Source organism: Pteropus medius, unplaced genomic scaffold (genome assembly GCF_902729225.1).
Source record: "Pteropus medius unplaced genomic scaffold, Ma_sr-lr_union100, whole genome shotgun sequence".
NCBI lineage: Eukaryota > Metazoa > Chordata > Mammalia > Chiroptera > Pteropodidae > Pteropus > Pteropus medius.
This window is the reverse complement of record NW_024343733.1, coordinates 7,492,199-7,509,219: the sequence shown is the minus strand read 5'-3', so window position 1 is coordinate 7,509,219 and position 17,021 is coordinate 7,492,199. Positions and strand designations below refer to the sequence as shown.

General features: G+C 49.9%; 1 protein-coding gene across 2 annotated transcripts in view; it reads right to left on the bottom strand.

The window, feature by feature from the left end:
* Positions 1-1,631: 1,631 nt before the first annotated feature.
* Positions 1,632-17,021, bottom strand: part of SMARCB1 (SWI/SNF related BAF chromatin remodeling complex subunit B1) — a 30,591-nt gene continuing 15,201 nt past the window's right edge. For both annotated transcript variants that reach the window (XM_039868473.1, XM_039868475.1), the window contains exons 6-9: positions 15,353-15,519; positions 9,646-9,836; positions 2,426-2,557; positions 1,632-1,967 (exon numbers count right to left, since the gene is read on the bottom strand). In XM_039868473.1, coding sequence (XP_039724407.1) covers positions 1,928-1,967; positions 2,426-2,557; positions 9,646-9,836; positions 15,353-15,519 — 530 coding nt within the window. In that variant the 3' untranslated portion in view covers positions 1,632-1,927. The remainder of the gene's footprint in view (positions 1,968-2,425; positions 2,558-9,645; positions 9,837-15,352; positions 15,520-17,021) is intronic.

The window sequence follows — 17,021 nt, the reverse complement described above, 5'->3', positions numbered from 1 at the left end:
CTCTTCTGTAAAATGGGCATCAGACAACCTGTCCAGCTTTCCTTGTTGAGTCTGCATTTTGGTTTATTCCTGGATGATCAACAGCACAGGGACTGTCACTTTCATGGATAAAAATATTTGCCATAGAATTGACCTTAATTTTATAGCAAAATGTTGTGGAGCAACATCTGGCCCTGTAGCAATGTGGGCTAGCAATGAGAGCCGTCCTCATTCCACCCCACCAGCTATGGAGGGTTCATTCCACCCTACCAGCTATGGAGGCACAGGGCTGTCTCCTGTCCCATAGACCAAGCAAACACCTTGTTAATGGAGCCTACTTGTTTCCAAGGCCAGCTGGGCCTGGGCCTAGAATCTTCGTTGTCAGGAGCTTCCAGTGAAGCCCAGCTGGACCTTTGTCCCAGCAAATTCCACTCCTAGATGAAAGGCAGGAGCCTGAGTACAAAACCCCAGGCAGTTGTCATGTCCTAAGACATGCTCACAGGAACCCCCTAGCCAAGATGGCAAGGCCTATCTCACCCTACAGCCTGGCAACTGAGAACCCTAATCCCTCCCTGGGCTAGGAGCCAGATGCTATGGGACCCCAGCCAAACTACCGGGGAGCAAAGCAGTCCTGACCCTTAGCCCTGCCCTGGTCAGGGAAGGACCTGCCAGCAATTGAAGATGGTACTAGCTGAGTGCTGAGGGTCTGGGCCTATCTTCAGTAAGTGCAGCTGCATGCCCAGTTCACCAAGCAGTGTTCAGCTTAGCAAGACCAACATACGCACTGCATGCCCAGTTCACCAAGCAGTGTTCGGCTTAGCAAGACCCACATACGCACTCAGGGATCCCGCATCCCTTCTGTAGAGTGGGGACACTTCCACACTAACAGATGAGGTGAAGATACAGAGACAGCTGAGAAGAGGCCCGGTGCTGTGCCTCCTTCTCTACATACAACTCCACCCCACAAGCCAGCACCAAGCCAAGAATGCTACTCCATATACGTTCTTCCTCACAACCACCCTTAAGGGAGGAACTGGCCAGGGTTGTGGCACTAGAAGGGGTGGAGATGGGACCCAGTCCACCTGTTACGTGTGTGCTACTGAGAGGTGTGGCTAGAGTGCTGCACACCTGCTGGAGCTGGAATGGCCAGGCACAGGCACCCGTGCTGGCGACACCCCTGCAGTGTCTGCATAGGATGGGCCTTTGCAAGGGTCTCCAGAGAAGGAATGCTCCCAGCAGGGATAGCTTGATCACCTGGATGCAACAGAGCCCAAGGACAGCGGGAGAGCCAGCGGCTGCTTCACAAGGTCAAGCAAAGTGGATGTGGTAGGGCTGCCACTGAAAGACAAGTGGGCCCCTGTCCTCTGAACCTCATGACCACATTTGTCATTTCTCCCACTCTTCAAGGACATCCATGTACATGTGATGGTGGGGAAACTGGAGGGCCCAAGGAAAAGCAAAGATTACACTCTGCCTCAAGCCTTGCAGGTGGCTGAGGGTGGAGCCCTGGAGCCCCCTCAATGCCAACCTGCCCACCTGGGGATCTGAGGCAGAGCAGGGTGAAAGGCCTAGCCAACCATCAACCTTGGCCATGTACCACCCCACTCCTTGTTCTCTTCCACACTTATTTTTATGCTACCACTTGGAAGAAATGGAATATGACCTGTTGCCTTTTATTTAAAAAGTGTTGCTAGCCCTTCCTGGGGCTCCTATAACAAAAACAAACACAACCCAAAACGAAGCCTCTTCTTGGCCAGAGACAAGTGGCGGGGACTGGGGCTCAGCAAATGGAATGTGTGCCCAGGGGAGGGTGACCTGGAAGGCCTCCCTGCCTGTGCTCCTCAGGACAGCCCTGGGCTGCCCGCTTGCCTCCCGCCTTGCCAGAAGATGAAGGAGAGGCGGGCCGGTCTTCTGAACGCTCCGTGGGAGCCAAGTGCTGGTGGGCTGGTTACCACGCCGGGGCAGTATTGGCGAGACGCCTCATACGCCTGCAGGAGAAGAGAGGGCAGTGACCCACGGCTAGCTCCCAGCCTTGGGCAGCTGCCACCCGCCCCGGGGCTCTATAGGGCAGCCAAGGAAGTGGAGACAGAGACGGGAAATGGCAGGTGGGATCCCCAGCCCATCTCTTTTCTCAGCCTCAACCTGTGTGCTCCCTGAAGCTGCCCTCTCACTTGCCTGCTCAGGTCCTGCCCACCTCTCCAGGGGTCCTGAAACCTGGGTCTGGGATGCAGTCAGACCCAATAAGACGGCTTTCGCTCCCTTCAGGGTTTGAAATCTGCATCCTGGAAGCTAGACTTGGACTCTTCATCCTGGGGCCTGCCCCTGGCCACCTAGGTCCCCCTCCTAGAAACTGGCTCACTGGAGAAAGACACTGGTTCTGCACCTCCCTAGAAGACGGTGTCTGTGGGCAGAGACAGCTGCAAGGGCCCTGGGCGGGGCAGGGTACCTTGTGTTCCTGTCCTGGTCACGGATCTTCTTTTCCATCTCAGCATCTGTTAGGGTCTCCAGCAGCGGGCACCACTGGTCAGCATCACCTGTGTTCCGGATGGCAATCTCCACCGTGGGCAGGGGGTTCTCACTGGGATGGAGAGAGGAGAAAGTACTAGTTCACAGAGCAGCAGCCAGAAAGGCCCCAGAAACCACTATCAACCCCTTGACTGCCGGCAGATGGAACGCTGGAGTCAGGGCATGGCGGGAAGGCCCAGGCCTTTCCTGCCCCCTCCTCCACCTCTTTCCCACTGAGCCTATTTCTATGCCCAGCTCCTCAGAGCAACACTCCTGGTACAGGCAGCAGGGAATGCTCCTGTCACCTGAGTCTCAAGGCGGAGCTGCCTGGAGACACCAAGACCTCTCCTGATCGCAACAGCACTGCCTCCGTGACCCCAGGCTTCTCTCCAAAGCAACAAGCCCTTCGCTGCAGCCTCAGTCTCTGGGTCTGTGAGAGTGATTAGTGGTGTTTGCTACGGAGGTGGTTCCCTTGACAGAACAGGGTGGCTGGTCCAGCCGTTATCACTGGGGCTGGGAAGAAGGGGAGGACTGTCTGCCCCACTTAGTGTCCAGAGCCAAGACCCACTGATCAGAGAGACAGATGGGGGGTGAAAGGAGAACAAAAGAAGGAGGCCACTCAAGGGTCCTGGATGCTCCCTCACTGTGGGCCACTGGGCCGGTCTGCTATCGAACGTTCCGCACACTTGGCCACTTCACTGGGGCTGAAATAAACTCCAGAGAGGTTGGATTATTTGCTGAGGGCAGAGAGCTGGGCCCTGAACCCACACACCCTGCGGTCCTTCCCCCCGAGGCCATCTGCGCATCCTCTTGCCAAATGGATACAGTTGGGGAATGGGGGGATCAACCTGGGCGAAGACTATGAGAGCACGGGGATGGGGGTAGGAGGCGAGGGCGGACAGGAACACAAGGGGAGGGAGGACAAGGTTGAGCTGCAGTCTCTCTGGGCCCTAAATTCCAAGTCTGTGGGACTGGAGCCTGAAGAGGCATGGAGGCCGTATTGCCAGGAGGGCCCGTGTGCCTCCCACCTGCAGGGCAGACAGCCTAAACCCCTAGCCTGGCACACAAGCTTCAGAGCGTGGCCCTAACTGTGATCTTTTCCCACTCTTCCCAATGTCTCACCACTTCAGCCTCCCCAGGCCCTTTTCCCTCTCTAGCTAGGTGGCTGTGCCTCTCTCTCGAGGCTCAGCACCACTGAAGGCTTGCCCTGCTCTTTACCGCAGCCTGTCAGGAGTCTGCCCACCACAACCTGGAGCCCTGCAAAGCACTGTCAGCTCTGGAAGGAGCAGGGGAAGGTGGGGCCCAGGAGAGGCACCTGGTAGGCATTACTGGAATAAAAAGAGGATAGGCCCCTAGTAGGGTGGCCTTGGTTTTGACGCCTCATCCAGAAAATAGGAACGACATTATTGCCCTTGCCCTGAGGGATATTCAGAGCATTACTAATATTAAAGCAGCCAGCATACATCCATTGAGGGAGCTTCCTAGGGTCCCAGACCTTCTCACACAGCCTCCCTGAATCCTGTGCCCAAGGTCACATGAGTGGCTGGCTAGCGAGGAGCATCCATCCACCCAGGCCTGACCGTAGAGCCCCTGATCCTCAAGACACCAGCCAGCACAGGATAGCCAAGGGCTTGTTCCAGTCTCCCTATGCTGCTCTCCTGGCCTGGGGTCTCAGGCACAATGAGCACACAGGACACAGCCCAGGGGGCAGGCTGAGGCTGGTACCATAGCTTAGAGCTATCCCTGGCTCCCCTGCAGATGTGGGATTCACCTCTTGTTGCTAAGGCTTGGCCATGGGGTCCACACAAACAAGGCCTGAAAGCCTGAGCTCGTGCTGGTGACTCAGAAGCCAATGACTGAGCATTGCCAGCCCCCACCCTGGAGCACCCTTGAGCCGACCCCTCCCAAGCAGCTCCTGACAGCTGCTCTCTAGCTAATGTGGTAGTTTGACAATCCAGGAACCACCCAGCCACAGACCCAAACATCATTCCTCACCTCGAGGGCTCCTAACCGCTTTTCACAGAAGGGCAGACATGAAAGGCGCCAAGCCCATGCCGAGGGGAAGAAACATGTTTTCCTTTTAATTTAAACAAGAGCTGATGAGTGGGTCCTGGAGGCCCTTTTGTTTACCTCCCCTGGGCTCTGGGAAGATTCCACTCCAGTGGGTTTGTTATAAAATAAGAACTGCTCAAACCATGAATGGGCCTGGAGCCAACAGGCCTGACTCCAGTTTGAGGGGGACACACAGGCAGAGAACCACTCTAAGGTAATTCTGATTCACGGGCCTAAAGGCCCCTACCACTCGCCCCTAGTGTCCAGGTGGGGACCCAGAGCCCAGGCAGGGTGAGCCGTCTCGGAGGCAACAGAGGGACTGGGACCAATGCTTGTAGAGTATGTTGAAGTTCATTTTCAATGTGTTCTCACTTTTATGACCACACATGATACAACAGACTGGCTCAGAAGCACTACTACGTCCGCTGTTTAAATGAGAATGGAGACTACAAGCGAAATGACCTGCCCACAGCCACTCAGCTAGGAGGAGGAGACAAATCTAGACATCACCCTCCTATTCAGGATCAACTGACTTTCGACAGGGTGCCAAGTCTACTTATCAAGGAAAGAGCAGTCTTTCCAACAAATGGTGCTGGGACAACAAGACCTTGGATTAGGCAATGGTTTCTTAGGTATGACATTAAAAGCACAAGCAACAAAAGGAAAAAGAGAAAAAATGGACTATATCAAAATTAAAACTTTTTCACTAAAATGAAAACACAAGCAACATAAGGAAAGAGAGATAAACTGGACTATATCAAAATTAAAACTTTTTCACTAAAATAAAAATGCAACCCATGAAATGGGAGAAAATATTTGCAAATCATATATCTGATAAGGAACCTGTACCTAGGATATAAAAAGAACTCTGAAAACTCAATCATAAAAAAATTAAAATATAGATAAAAGATCTGAATAACCATTTTTCCAAAGATATGCAAATGGCCAATAGCACATGAAAAAAATGCTCAATATCATTAGTCATTAGGGCAATGTAAATCAAAACTACAATGAGATGCCACTTTCACCCCCACTAAAATGACTAGAATCAAAAAGTCAGATAAATGTTGGTGATGGTAGGGAGAAAAACTGAACCCTCACACTGCTGGTGGAAAAGTAAAATGGTACAGCTATTTTAGAAAGCAATCTGGCAGTTCCTCCAAATGCCAAACATAGTTACCACATGACCTAGCCATTCCACTCCTGGCACACACCCAAGAGAATGGAAAATGGGTGATCAAACAAAAACTTGTTCGTGAATGATCACAGCAGCACAAAAAGTGGAAACAACCCAAATGTCCATTAACTGATGGCTGAATAAACAAAGTGTCGATAGATGGACTATTATTCAGCCATAAAAAGGAATGAGGTTCTGATACAGGCAGGTTACCACGTAGATGAACTTTGAAAACATGCTAAGAAGTCAGCCACAAAGGACCACACAGTAATCCACCCTAATCCATGGTCTTGCTTTCCAGTTTCAGTTACCTGTAATCAATCATGGTCCGAAAATATTACGTGGAAAAGTTCAGAAATAACAATACAGAACTTTTAAATTGCAAGCTGTTCTGAGTAGCGTGATGAAATCTCATGCCATCCCTTTCCATGCTGACCAGATGTGAATCATCCCTTTGCCCAGTGTCTCCACACTGTATGTGCTACCAGCCCGTTAGTCAGTAGTTGTCTTGGTGATCAGATCAACTGCCGCAGTATCGCAGTGCTTGCTTTTAAGTAACCCTTATTTAATTCCACAATGGCCTCAAAGCACAAGAAAAGCCAATAAATACTCCCTTTAAGTGAAAAAAGCATACATGTATAGGAAAAAACATAACACATATAGGGTTCGGTACTATCCAATTTCAGGCTTCCACTGGGGGTCTCAGAACATACCACACAAATAATGGGGGGGACTACTGTATACTGTATGGTTCTATTTATATTAAGTGTACAGAACAGGCACATCTATATACGGACAGTAGATTAATGGTTGCCCAGGGCCGGGAGACTTTGGGAGGGTAACTGCTAAAAGGGTGTGGGGTTTCCTTTTGGGGTGATGAAAATGTTCTAAAACTGACTGTGATGGTTGAACACTCTATAAATATACCAAATCTGACACATTAGATGGGTGAATTGCATACTGTGGGAATTATACCTCAATAAACCTATTACAAAACAAACAAGCAGGCAAACCCTGCAACCTTGGGGAGGAGGGGAGAACTCCAGGAGTAACCGTAGTGGCTCATGGTCAACCAGTCCTAAGTGACCCTGGTATCTACCAACCTTGATGCTGTACCAGTAACACTGCCTCGCTGTCCCCATCAGGCCCAACTGCCAGGTCCTCTGACTCTTTGCCTGTCCCAGCTTCCTCCTGGCCAGCACCTCACCCTGGCCACTTCACCTCAGATTCCATGCATCACACCCACTACCCCCATCCCTGTGCCAGCAGCCTCTGGTGCCTTTGGTGGCCATGAATACAAGTCTCTGTTAGGGTACCCAACCTAAGTCACAGGGAGAAGGTGCCAGTAACTGCTGGATGCAACTCTCCTCATACGTAGTGGCTCACATGTCTCGGTAAATGTCTAACACCCTCACCAGCTCTGCTCAGCCCAGCCCCCTCCCTTGGTGGAGCCCTGCCTCTCTCCTGTCACTCACTGTCTCTCTGTCCCCATTCCACTGGTTCCAAGACAGCTATATGTCGCTCTGGTTCAGTTCCATCCTCCAGGGGCTTAGGACCCCCAACCCACCTGCAACATGCCTGTGCCACCCCCTCCCCACGATGCTCACCTACATCGGCCTGTTTGTCCTACTTGCTGAAGGGGAACAGCCTGTTCTCTGCCCTGGTTCCCCTGTCTGTGGGCATCTTGCCCCTGCTCACACATGTGACCAGCAGCTTGCTCTGCTCCACCACTGACACAACTCAATGCCATTGCTGAAAAGGGCACTGCAATCGGGCACTGCCATCGGGCACTGGGCTCAGGCCGGAGGGAGGACAGAACTCCCGTAGCTCACTGCAATTCTGTTCCCCGGGCAATGAAGTCTGTGATAAGCTGGCCCTGACCCAAGGCTCCCCTTCTTGTCCTTGCCAGCTCTCTCCAGAGCATCTGCCTGCCTGGACCAGACAGAGTACACACAACAGGCCAGGCTAGCATGAAGAGCTCACAAGGCCTCATCAGCTGGGAAAACACAAGCAGCCCTCCTGATGCTAAAAGAGGCTCTTGGGACACTTCCCAGACCCCCAGGCAGGCTGACCCAGGCTGTTGCAGAGGAGATGTGTACTCCCCCTGGTCCCCAGTGTGGCAGCCCTGCCTTCGATCACGAGGATGTGGAAACCTGCACACTCAGCACTAGAGACAGCGGCAAAAGGGAGGTCTGTGACACTCGCTGTCCACACAACTGGAATTCATTAACTGGCTGCTGAGATAAGGGGGAGATCCATCTGTAAGTCCTGACCTGTCACCACCAGGGGCTCCAGAGGGGGGCCTGCTCTAGAGCTACTTGGCAAAATGCAGACGTCCCGAGGCTTGAGGCTTGACAAGGGCTTTAGGTGGATGGCCTGGGTCACCTGGAGGTCAGAGCAGGAGGGATGGTGCCCTATGTGTCAACACCCTAAGGGCCCCACTGCTGAGAGCAGCATGACCCCCTCCCAATTCCCATACCTGCCAGGGAGAACATGGGTTCTGACTCAGTTGGTATCTGGGGTGTGAAGTACTTGGTGTCGATGTCACTCCCAAGACCTGTACAACGTCTCTACCTCCCAGGACCTCAAGATCAGCTCCCGGAAGCAAGGCCACCCCAGACTGGTCTCGGGCCCATCAGTCTTGGCTCTAGTGCAGTTAACAAACACACACTGACATATCTCAAGCAGGCCGCTCACAGAAAGTGAGAGACATGGGCCAGACATCCCTTCCTATTCTGGGCCTGGACCCCCGTCTGCAGGGCTGCTGGCGGGTTACAAGAGGTGACGGATGTGCCATCTCAGCCCGGATGCTGGGCGCGCAGATCCCCACAGGGCTCAGCAGTCTCCCAGGCACGGAACCTCAAGCCCTGCAGGGTGTATAGTCATTCCTTCTCTCTTGCTCAGATTTACAGGAAGCCATAAGTAAGCTGTCTCTTGGGAATTATGGGAGAACCAGATGAGACACAAACATACTCACGAGCCCCATTAATTGTTATGCCTTTGCAAAAGACCTTCATACTTGCCCCTCATGCACCATTTTAAGCTTCAGTCCCTAAGTAATGACCACCACATGTAGACGATGACAGTTTCATGAGCAGAATAAATCCTAACATCCTGTTTTGATGCAAGGATACTTAGCAACCTCCTCCCAGGATACACACACACACTATCCAAACGTACAAGAGGAGCTCAGGGGACAGAGCTGAATATGATGGAACAGTTCTGAGGTGGACGGGCACCGTTACTCAGTTAACAATACCTCTGGCTAGGCCATGCCTTGCACTCTGCAGCCACCACCAACAGGAAGCACATGTCTGTCTATCAAAGAGCCCCTGTCCCCAATCCATCCCCTACCCCAGCATACAGGACACTGGACCAGAATGTTCTGTTTACGTTTCCACCTTCATAGGCAGCCCGAATTCTTTATCTTCCACAGGGGGTCCAGCCGCAGGTGCTCACTAACTGGTCTCTGACTGACCATGGCAAGATGTGACAAAAAGCTGCTGGAGGACTCCCTGACTCTTGTGGGCCTGAGAGGGCTGTATGAAGTAGCCCTTATCTGAGGCAAAACACAAGTCCATAAGATAATGAATGCTGAGGTGGGTGACCCTGACAGAGGCAAAGTCTGGGCAACAGTGCAGAGAGAAGAGGACAGAGGGGTGTGAGGGCTGCAGAGCGCGGCCCAGGGCAGTGTGAGGTGGGTGAAGGACAAAGGGCACAGATATACCATCTCCTTAGATCTGCCCCCACAATGATAGGGGACAGGGAGCCCTGCTGCTGGGACACATGAGGCAGGAGCAACCAGGCTGCCCACAGCCAGACCACACTGCGAGGCTCATGAAAGTCCCAGAGAAATCACCATGCAAAGGGAGAAGCCTTCTCCCCAAAACGGTTTGCAGAGGAATGAGGGAGGGAATCGTCCATGATCCTACCTGAAGGCATAAGTCTTCTGATGCCAGCTTAGCTGTCCCCGAATGCTGTAGGCGATGGTGGTGACAAACTCCCCACCCAGCCCCAGCTCTGAGCACAGCTTCAGGGCGAACTTCTCCGGTGAGTTCTCCTTCTCTGACATGTCCCACTCGAACTGGTCCACCAGAGAGATGTTCCCCACGTGGATGTTCAGCTGGGGCCAGAACCAAAGAACCCAAGTTAGAGCAGTCAGAACCCATCCAACCCAGGGGCTGTGAGGAGGTGGAATGGCTTGGCCTGGAGCCACCAGGCCGGGATGGACCCTGCCCATGACTTACTGAGAACCGGGGCTGGCCCTCGTCCTTCTGGCTGCAGTTCACCATCTGCAAAATGGGGCTGATCCCGCAAAGCAACCAGGGTGGCCACAAGGGGTTCTGGCTCAGGGCCCAGCACAGTCACCCTGTGAGAAGACCCTGAAGTGGTCTCAGGGCACCTGAGTCCCACCTCCTGTCCCCTTGCTCTCCAACCTGGCTAGTGCTCTTTTCTGTCCTTCGTCTCTGTTGGTCTTGATCTTGACATGACTACATCGGTCAGGAAGGGCTCAGTTCGCTTGTCACTCATCAGACACATCCCTGAGCCCTCGCCTGAGGAACCGTCTACCCTCTTAACTCCATCTCTTTTTAGAGTGTGCCCTGCTCAGAAATCGTCTTGTTAAATAAATAAGTATGCTCACAGATGCACACCCCACCTGTACCAGTTCACAAGGCACAGGCAAAGCCTGGGAGGGAAGCAGAGGCCTGTGGCTGCTCCTCCACCACAATGCCAGCAGCACCCTGCTGAGTTGCAGCCCGTAGCCAAGCAAAGGGTCCAGGCCCTGCGTGTGTAACACCTAGACCAAGACAGAGCCTGTACCCCAGGAGTACCCCAACTAAGCCTGCCGCCAGGGACTATCAACCCACATGACTGTGCCTGTTCTGAAACTGGGCATCACTGAATCACACAGGAAGCACTCTTCGGGGTCCAGCTGTGTTGACTAGGCATCATGTCCACAAGTCTTCTTCCATGCCTGTGTGAGGCTGGGACTATCACTGCTGTCTAGTAATACTCTGCCATGTCAGCGGGCCACGGTGTACCTGCCCTTTTGCCCCTCTGTCCTTCAGTACACAGCTCAGCTTTTAAGACAAGGATCAGTGCAGGTAGTAAACTGGCCACTGCTCAGGGCCCAGCCGGAACAGGGACTTCTCCCTGTCTTCAGAGAAACATGGGACCCCTCCCTGTCCCGAATCTGTTCACAAAGCCCTGCACCTCTGGGCTCTGTATACTATGTTCCACTCACTGCAGCTGAGCCCTTAGTTCTTTCCCATCTCCACACTACGCCACGCCGGAGGTCTGTCTCAGTTTTGCAGAATGGAATCAGGAGAGCTGCCCCTTCCCTTAATAGGGCCGAATGCCCAGTGAACCACGTTGGCGTGCTGGGACCGGAAAGAAAGTGAAGTGGCAGGCAGCCCACAGAAACGCATGAGACAGGACCTAACGGGACCAAACAGAACCAGCCAGTGCAGCAGTTCACACCCAGCAAGCCCTGCCTGGGTGCAACATCATTAGTCCTTTGGGCCACCAGTCTGTGCCATGCAGACTGGGTTGCTATCCCCCACTAATTGGCCATTAATGCTTTCATTTATTAAATAACATAGACTGTGTGCCAACCAAGGAGAGGCACAGGAGATGCAACGGAGGGTAAAACATATAAAAAGCTGACTTCATGGGTAGATACGCAGTTGGGGGAAGAGTCAGACATAAGTTAAACACGTGAATATATATCATATGGTGCCAAGTGCTAAAGGAGAAAAAGGGCAGAAGGTGCAGGAGGCCCAAGAAAGGCCTCCCAGGGGAGGTGCATTTTAGGAAGAACTAAATGGGCCAAGAGAGCAGACATGTGGCTCCCTGGCGGGAAGGGTCCCCAGCAGAGTAAGGCCTGAGGCTGTCATAAGGGCTCCAGCTTCCACAGAAGGATCTGGGAAGCTTGCGGAGTGTTTTGAGCAGAGGAGACACTGGCTCCCATGGAGAGCTCTGCTGGAGGAAGCCGCATGGTGGCAGCAGTGCAGTGCTAAGAAGGAGCTGGACTCCTGGTGGGCTCATACAGACAAGGCAGAGCCAGGACCCCTGAGCAAGCACATAGCACTGGTGCCAGGTTCTTGCCTGTCTCCCCAGCCTCAACCTGTATAACCCCATGTACCTTTTCACTCTCTAGAAAGGGCCCTACCAGCCCCACAAAGTCTGATGTTTTAACTCTCAAGAGCACTGAGTCCTCAGGCCCCTGGAACTGAGCAGAGCCAAACTGGACCAGGTGCCTTGGTTAAGGTGGCCAGGCCTGGGTCTGGTCTCAGTGTCACTGGGAACACCTGTTAAGTGGGCGCCTCCAAACTAAGGCACTGCTTTGTGAGGAGAGAGACCCCTCAGGTGCCATTGCTCCCAAGATTCCTGTCTTCCACCATGTCCCAGGAGCCAGATGAACATCCTCACAGAAGCACCAGCTCTTTTGAAGTCCCAATTACACATGAGAAACCTTGGGTTTGACCTTCTGTTTCCTCATCTATCAGATGGGACAATGTCCCCTAGGTCACAGTGCCCACAAGCCTTTGGCCTGATAAACATAGCACTGTCTCACAGTAGCTGGGCTTTCCCATAGAGCAGCCAAAACTTCATGCCACTGAGCCAGACAGGAAACCCAACCTGGGGACAGTCTCCCAACAGCCTACCAGCCAATGTCTTCCCATGGGTAGGGATTATAGGTGGATTAGAGGACCTGAAGGGGATCCACAGCTGACAACTGAACAGTCACCGAGAAAGCCTCTGGTCAGGGGAGCAGGTGGCAGCCCCAGGCAGAGTTTGAACTGCCTGAAAACTTTCTGTACAGCTGCCCACAAGCCCCATCAGGATAAAAAATTTAAAAAAAGGCACTCATTTCTGAGAAAAATATCAGGGAAACCAACTGGTCAGACTCATGAGGACCCTGCATGGGGCTGACCCTGGCCACTTAGAACCACGTGGTTGGGTGTGACTAACCCTATAAGGCCATGCATGTCCTTATCAAAGTTACAGGACAAAGATGTAGCACAGAGTCCTCGGGGCCACGCTCTAGAGGTAACAGGCTGCGCATGGAGACACAGGTGAGGCTCCCACTGCTGCATCCAACACACCCCCATTTTTCTCCCATGACATCCCCCTTCTTTCTCAATCGTGCCCTTTTTCTGAGAGTTGGCCATAATGCAAAACTGAAACAGGCTAAGAGAAACAAATTCACACTTCTCTCAAAAGTAATTAACAAGTAAGGAGACTGAATCAGTATCAAAAAACTTCTGACAAAGAAAAGCCCTGGACCTAATGGCTTCACTGGAGAATTCTACCAAACATTTAAACAAGAATAACGCCAAGCCTCAAATTCTGCCAAAAACTGAAGAGGAGACAACACTTCATAATTCAAAGCCAGACATTACAAGAAAGGAAAACCACAGACCAATATTCCTTATAAACACTGATGTAATTAATAATCCTCAACAAAATACTAGCCAACTGAATTCAGTAGCATATTGAAAGAATTATACACCACCACCAAGTGGGATTTATCCCTGAAATGCAAAGATGGTTCAATACAAAAACTAATCGATGTGAATATATCACATTAACAGAATAAAAGATAAAAATCACATGATCATCTCAATTGATGCAGAAAAAGAATCTGGCAAAATTCAACAGCCTTTGATGACAAAAATATTCAACAAACTAGGAAGAGAAGAAAACTACTTCAACATAATAAAATGCATATATGAAAAACCCACAGTGAATATGCTACTGAGTAGTAAAAGACTAAAAGCTTTTCCTCTAAGATCTGGAACTAGACAGGGATGCCTGCTCTTGCAATTTCCATTCACCATAATCCTGTACTGAAATTTCTAGACAGAGCAATTAGGCAAGAAAAAGAAATAAAAAGGCATCCAAGTTGGAAAGGAAGAAGTTTACCTCTGTTCACAGATGATATGATCATCTATGTAAAAAACCCTAAAGGTTACATTTAAAAATTGTTAAAACTAATAAATGAATTCAGCAAAGTAGCAAATTCAAAGTCAGCATACAAAAATCAACATTTCTATACACTAACAATGAACAATCTGAAAAGGAAATTTAAAAAATAATTCCATTTACAATAGCATCAAAAAGAATAAAATATTTAGGAATTAACTTAACCACGGAGTTGAAAGACTTGTACAACGAAAACTACAAAACAATGCTGAAAGAAATTTAAAAAGGCATAAATAAATGAAAAGACATCTCATGTTGAAGGATTGGGAGACTTAATATTGTAAAGAGGCTAAGACTACTCAAAGAGATCTACGAATTTAATGTAATCCCTACCAAAATCCCAACAATATTTTTGCAGAAATAGAAAAAAATCCATCCTAAAATTCATATGGAATCTAAGGAACCCCGAACAGCCAAAACAATCCTGAAAAAAGAACAACAAGGTTGGAAGACTCACACTTCCTAATCTCAAAACTTACTTCAAAGCTACAGGAAGCAAAACAGTGCAGTACTGACATAGAGACAAGACGTACAGACCAATAGAATGCAGAGCCTAGAAACAGTCAAATAATTTTCAACAAAGGTGCCAAAACCGCTGAATGGGAGAAAAGACAGTCTTTTCAACAAATGGTGCTGGGAAAACAGGATATCCACATGCAAAAGAATGAAGTTGGACCCTTATCTAACATCATATACAAAAATTAACTCAAAATGGATGAAAGACATAAACGTAAGAGCTAAAACTATAAAACTCTTAGAAAAAACAGAGATGAAAAGCTTTATGACATTGGATTTGGCAACGATTTCTTGGCTATGACACCAAAGGCACAGGCAACAAATGAAAAAATAGAAAAACTGGAGTTTATCAAAATTAAAAACCATATGCATCAAAAGACACTATCAACAAAATAAAAAGGCAACCTACAGAATGGGAGAAAATATTCATAAATTGTATGTCTGATAAGGGACTGATATCTAAAAGATATAAAGAATTTGTAAAACAACAATAAAAGAACAAAAACCTGATTCGAAAATAGGCAAAAAAACTTGAGTAGACATTTCTCTAAAGACATTTAGATAGCCAACAAGCACATGAAAAGATATTCAACTGTTACTAATCAACAAGGAAATGCAAATCAAAACCACAATGAGATAACATCACAGGAGCAGTATCTGTAGCAGGCAGGCCTGGGCCCAAATCCCAGCTCTACCACTTCTCAGCTGGGCATTTTGGGGCAAGTGGCCTCGCTTTCCCATATGCCCACCTTTTCACCTATAAACATGGCAGGCAAGGCAGCATCTATCCCAGGATTGCAGCAGGTTAAATTATGGGGTGTGCTCAGCCCAGCTGGCCTACGGGAAGAGTGTGGCAGTTTGCTCATCTTACTGTGGGCTTCTCCCATCTGCCCATCGGCTGGCTTCATGTCGTCTGAATGCTCCCAGAATGCGATACCTTACTCAGAGAAGTCAGTGTTGCCCTTCTTGGGGCAGTAAGCAGAGCCACATGCTGTCTGAAAGACAGCTTTTCAGGAGCCCTGTCTCATAGCATGGACTACAAAAACAGGCTTCCATGGAGGATTCCATGTATCCTCAGTGCCCTGTGACCGCCCCCGCAAGGAAGGCCTCGGCACACAGAGAGGGGCTACCTACCTTAATAATGACCCGTTGGTCCGACTGGTCCTCCAAGATGCTATCCGTTGGGTAGGACTCGATCTGCTGTCTGATGGCAGAGGCAATAGCTGGCACGAATGTCAATGGGTTCAAATCCAGGTCATCACAGAGGATTTCCGAAAACATTTCAGGGGTCATCAGCTTCTCTGAAATTAGGAGAGAAAGCAGGGATCACTGACAATTGCAGGGCCTAATATCACCATGCCTGGCCTTGACCTCCCCGCTACACCTTCCTTCTCTGCCAAACCTCTTGCATGAAGATGAGAATGACAGGGGAACCGAGGGTGGCCTCCCAGATACGGCAGAAAGAGGAAGCAAAGGATGCATACCACCCTTCTGGCCATCATTCTACACAAACCTCCTCTGCCACACCCATGGGGGTGGCCGAGGCCCTAAGTGTTCCCCCATACCAGGTTCTTTCCACTCCCAGGCATAGAACTATACCACTTGATTAGTTCTAACCAATGAGAAGTCTGGGGGAAGGGGAGGCAAAGGCACTTTAGAGTTGATGTGCCATGTCTGCACTCTATTCACCTTTTCTGACCCAGGCAGAGGTCAGAAGACAGAGGGAGAAGGCAGCTATCTACAGACCAAGGAGAGAGGCCTAAGAGGGAACCAATGCTACCAACACCTTGATCTTGGACTTCTGGCCTCCAGAACTGGGAGAATAAATTTGTTGTTTAAGCCTCCAGTGTGTGGGACTTTGTTATGGCAGCCCTAGCAAACTAACATAGGTTTCTTCTGGATACGCCACTTTGAGGCCAGTGTCCCACTGGAGAATTGGGCAGATGCATGTCTGTTCACCACTTCCTCACCAGTAGAAAAATCTCTAAGGGAAATTAGGGTACTTGTGGCTTTTTACAGAACTTCACTCAGTTTCTTACTCTAGGCAGCACAGGAACTCAACGAAATGACAAACGTAGAGGCGTGTAATCAGTCCTAGATCCTGAAAATGTAACTATACCAGGAGTGAGCTCAGAAGGACTGTCTGTGACTGGCCAGACTACAGCAAAGTACTGTGTGATCAAATGCTTTCTCCCCGTTTTGCCCTGTTCTTGTAATCCAAACCTTAACAACCACGTTCTACTCTGGGATGAGCAACAGGCAAGAGAAAACAAAGAATGAATTCCCTCATGAGCACACAGCATGATTCCATTATCAAGAACTAGGTCTGCTTAACAGATATCCAATCCCGCTATTTCCTCACAAGCCCAGAAGGGCTAGAGACCAGCCATCCTAACAGCACCATCAGGACAGACCCCCACACACTCAGCCAGCTTATGTTCAATAACTCATAGCAAGCAAATGTAGCTTATTTTCAAGATTGCAGCAGGAAGCTCTAGCGCCCTAGGTTAAGCACGTTATGAGTACACTGTCCACAACATTTTTTAAAATAAACCTTTTTAATTTGTGGTAACTGTAGATTCATATGCAGTCTTGATTACTGCAGCTATATAGTAAGGCTGGAGACTGATTCCTCCCACTTTAATCTTTTTTCAAAATTGCTTTAGCTACTTTCGTTCCCTTGTGTTTCCATGTAAGTTTTAGAACAGCTTTGTCTATATCTATAAAAAATCTTGCTGGGATTTTCATAGGAATTACATTAAACTTGCATATCAATTGAGGGAGAATTGACATCTTGAATCTT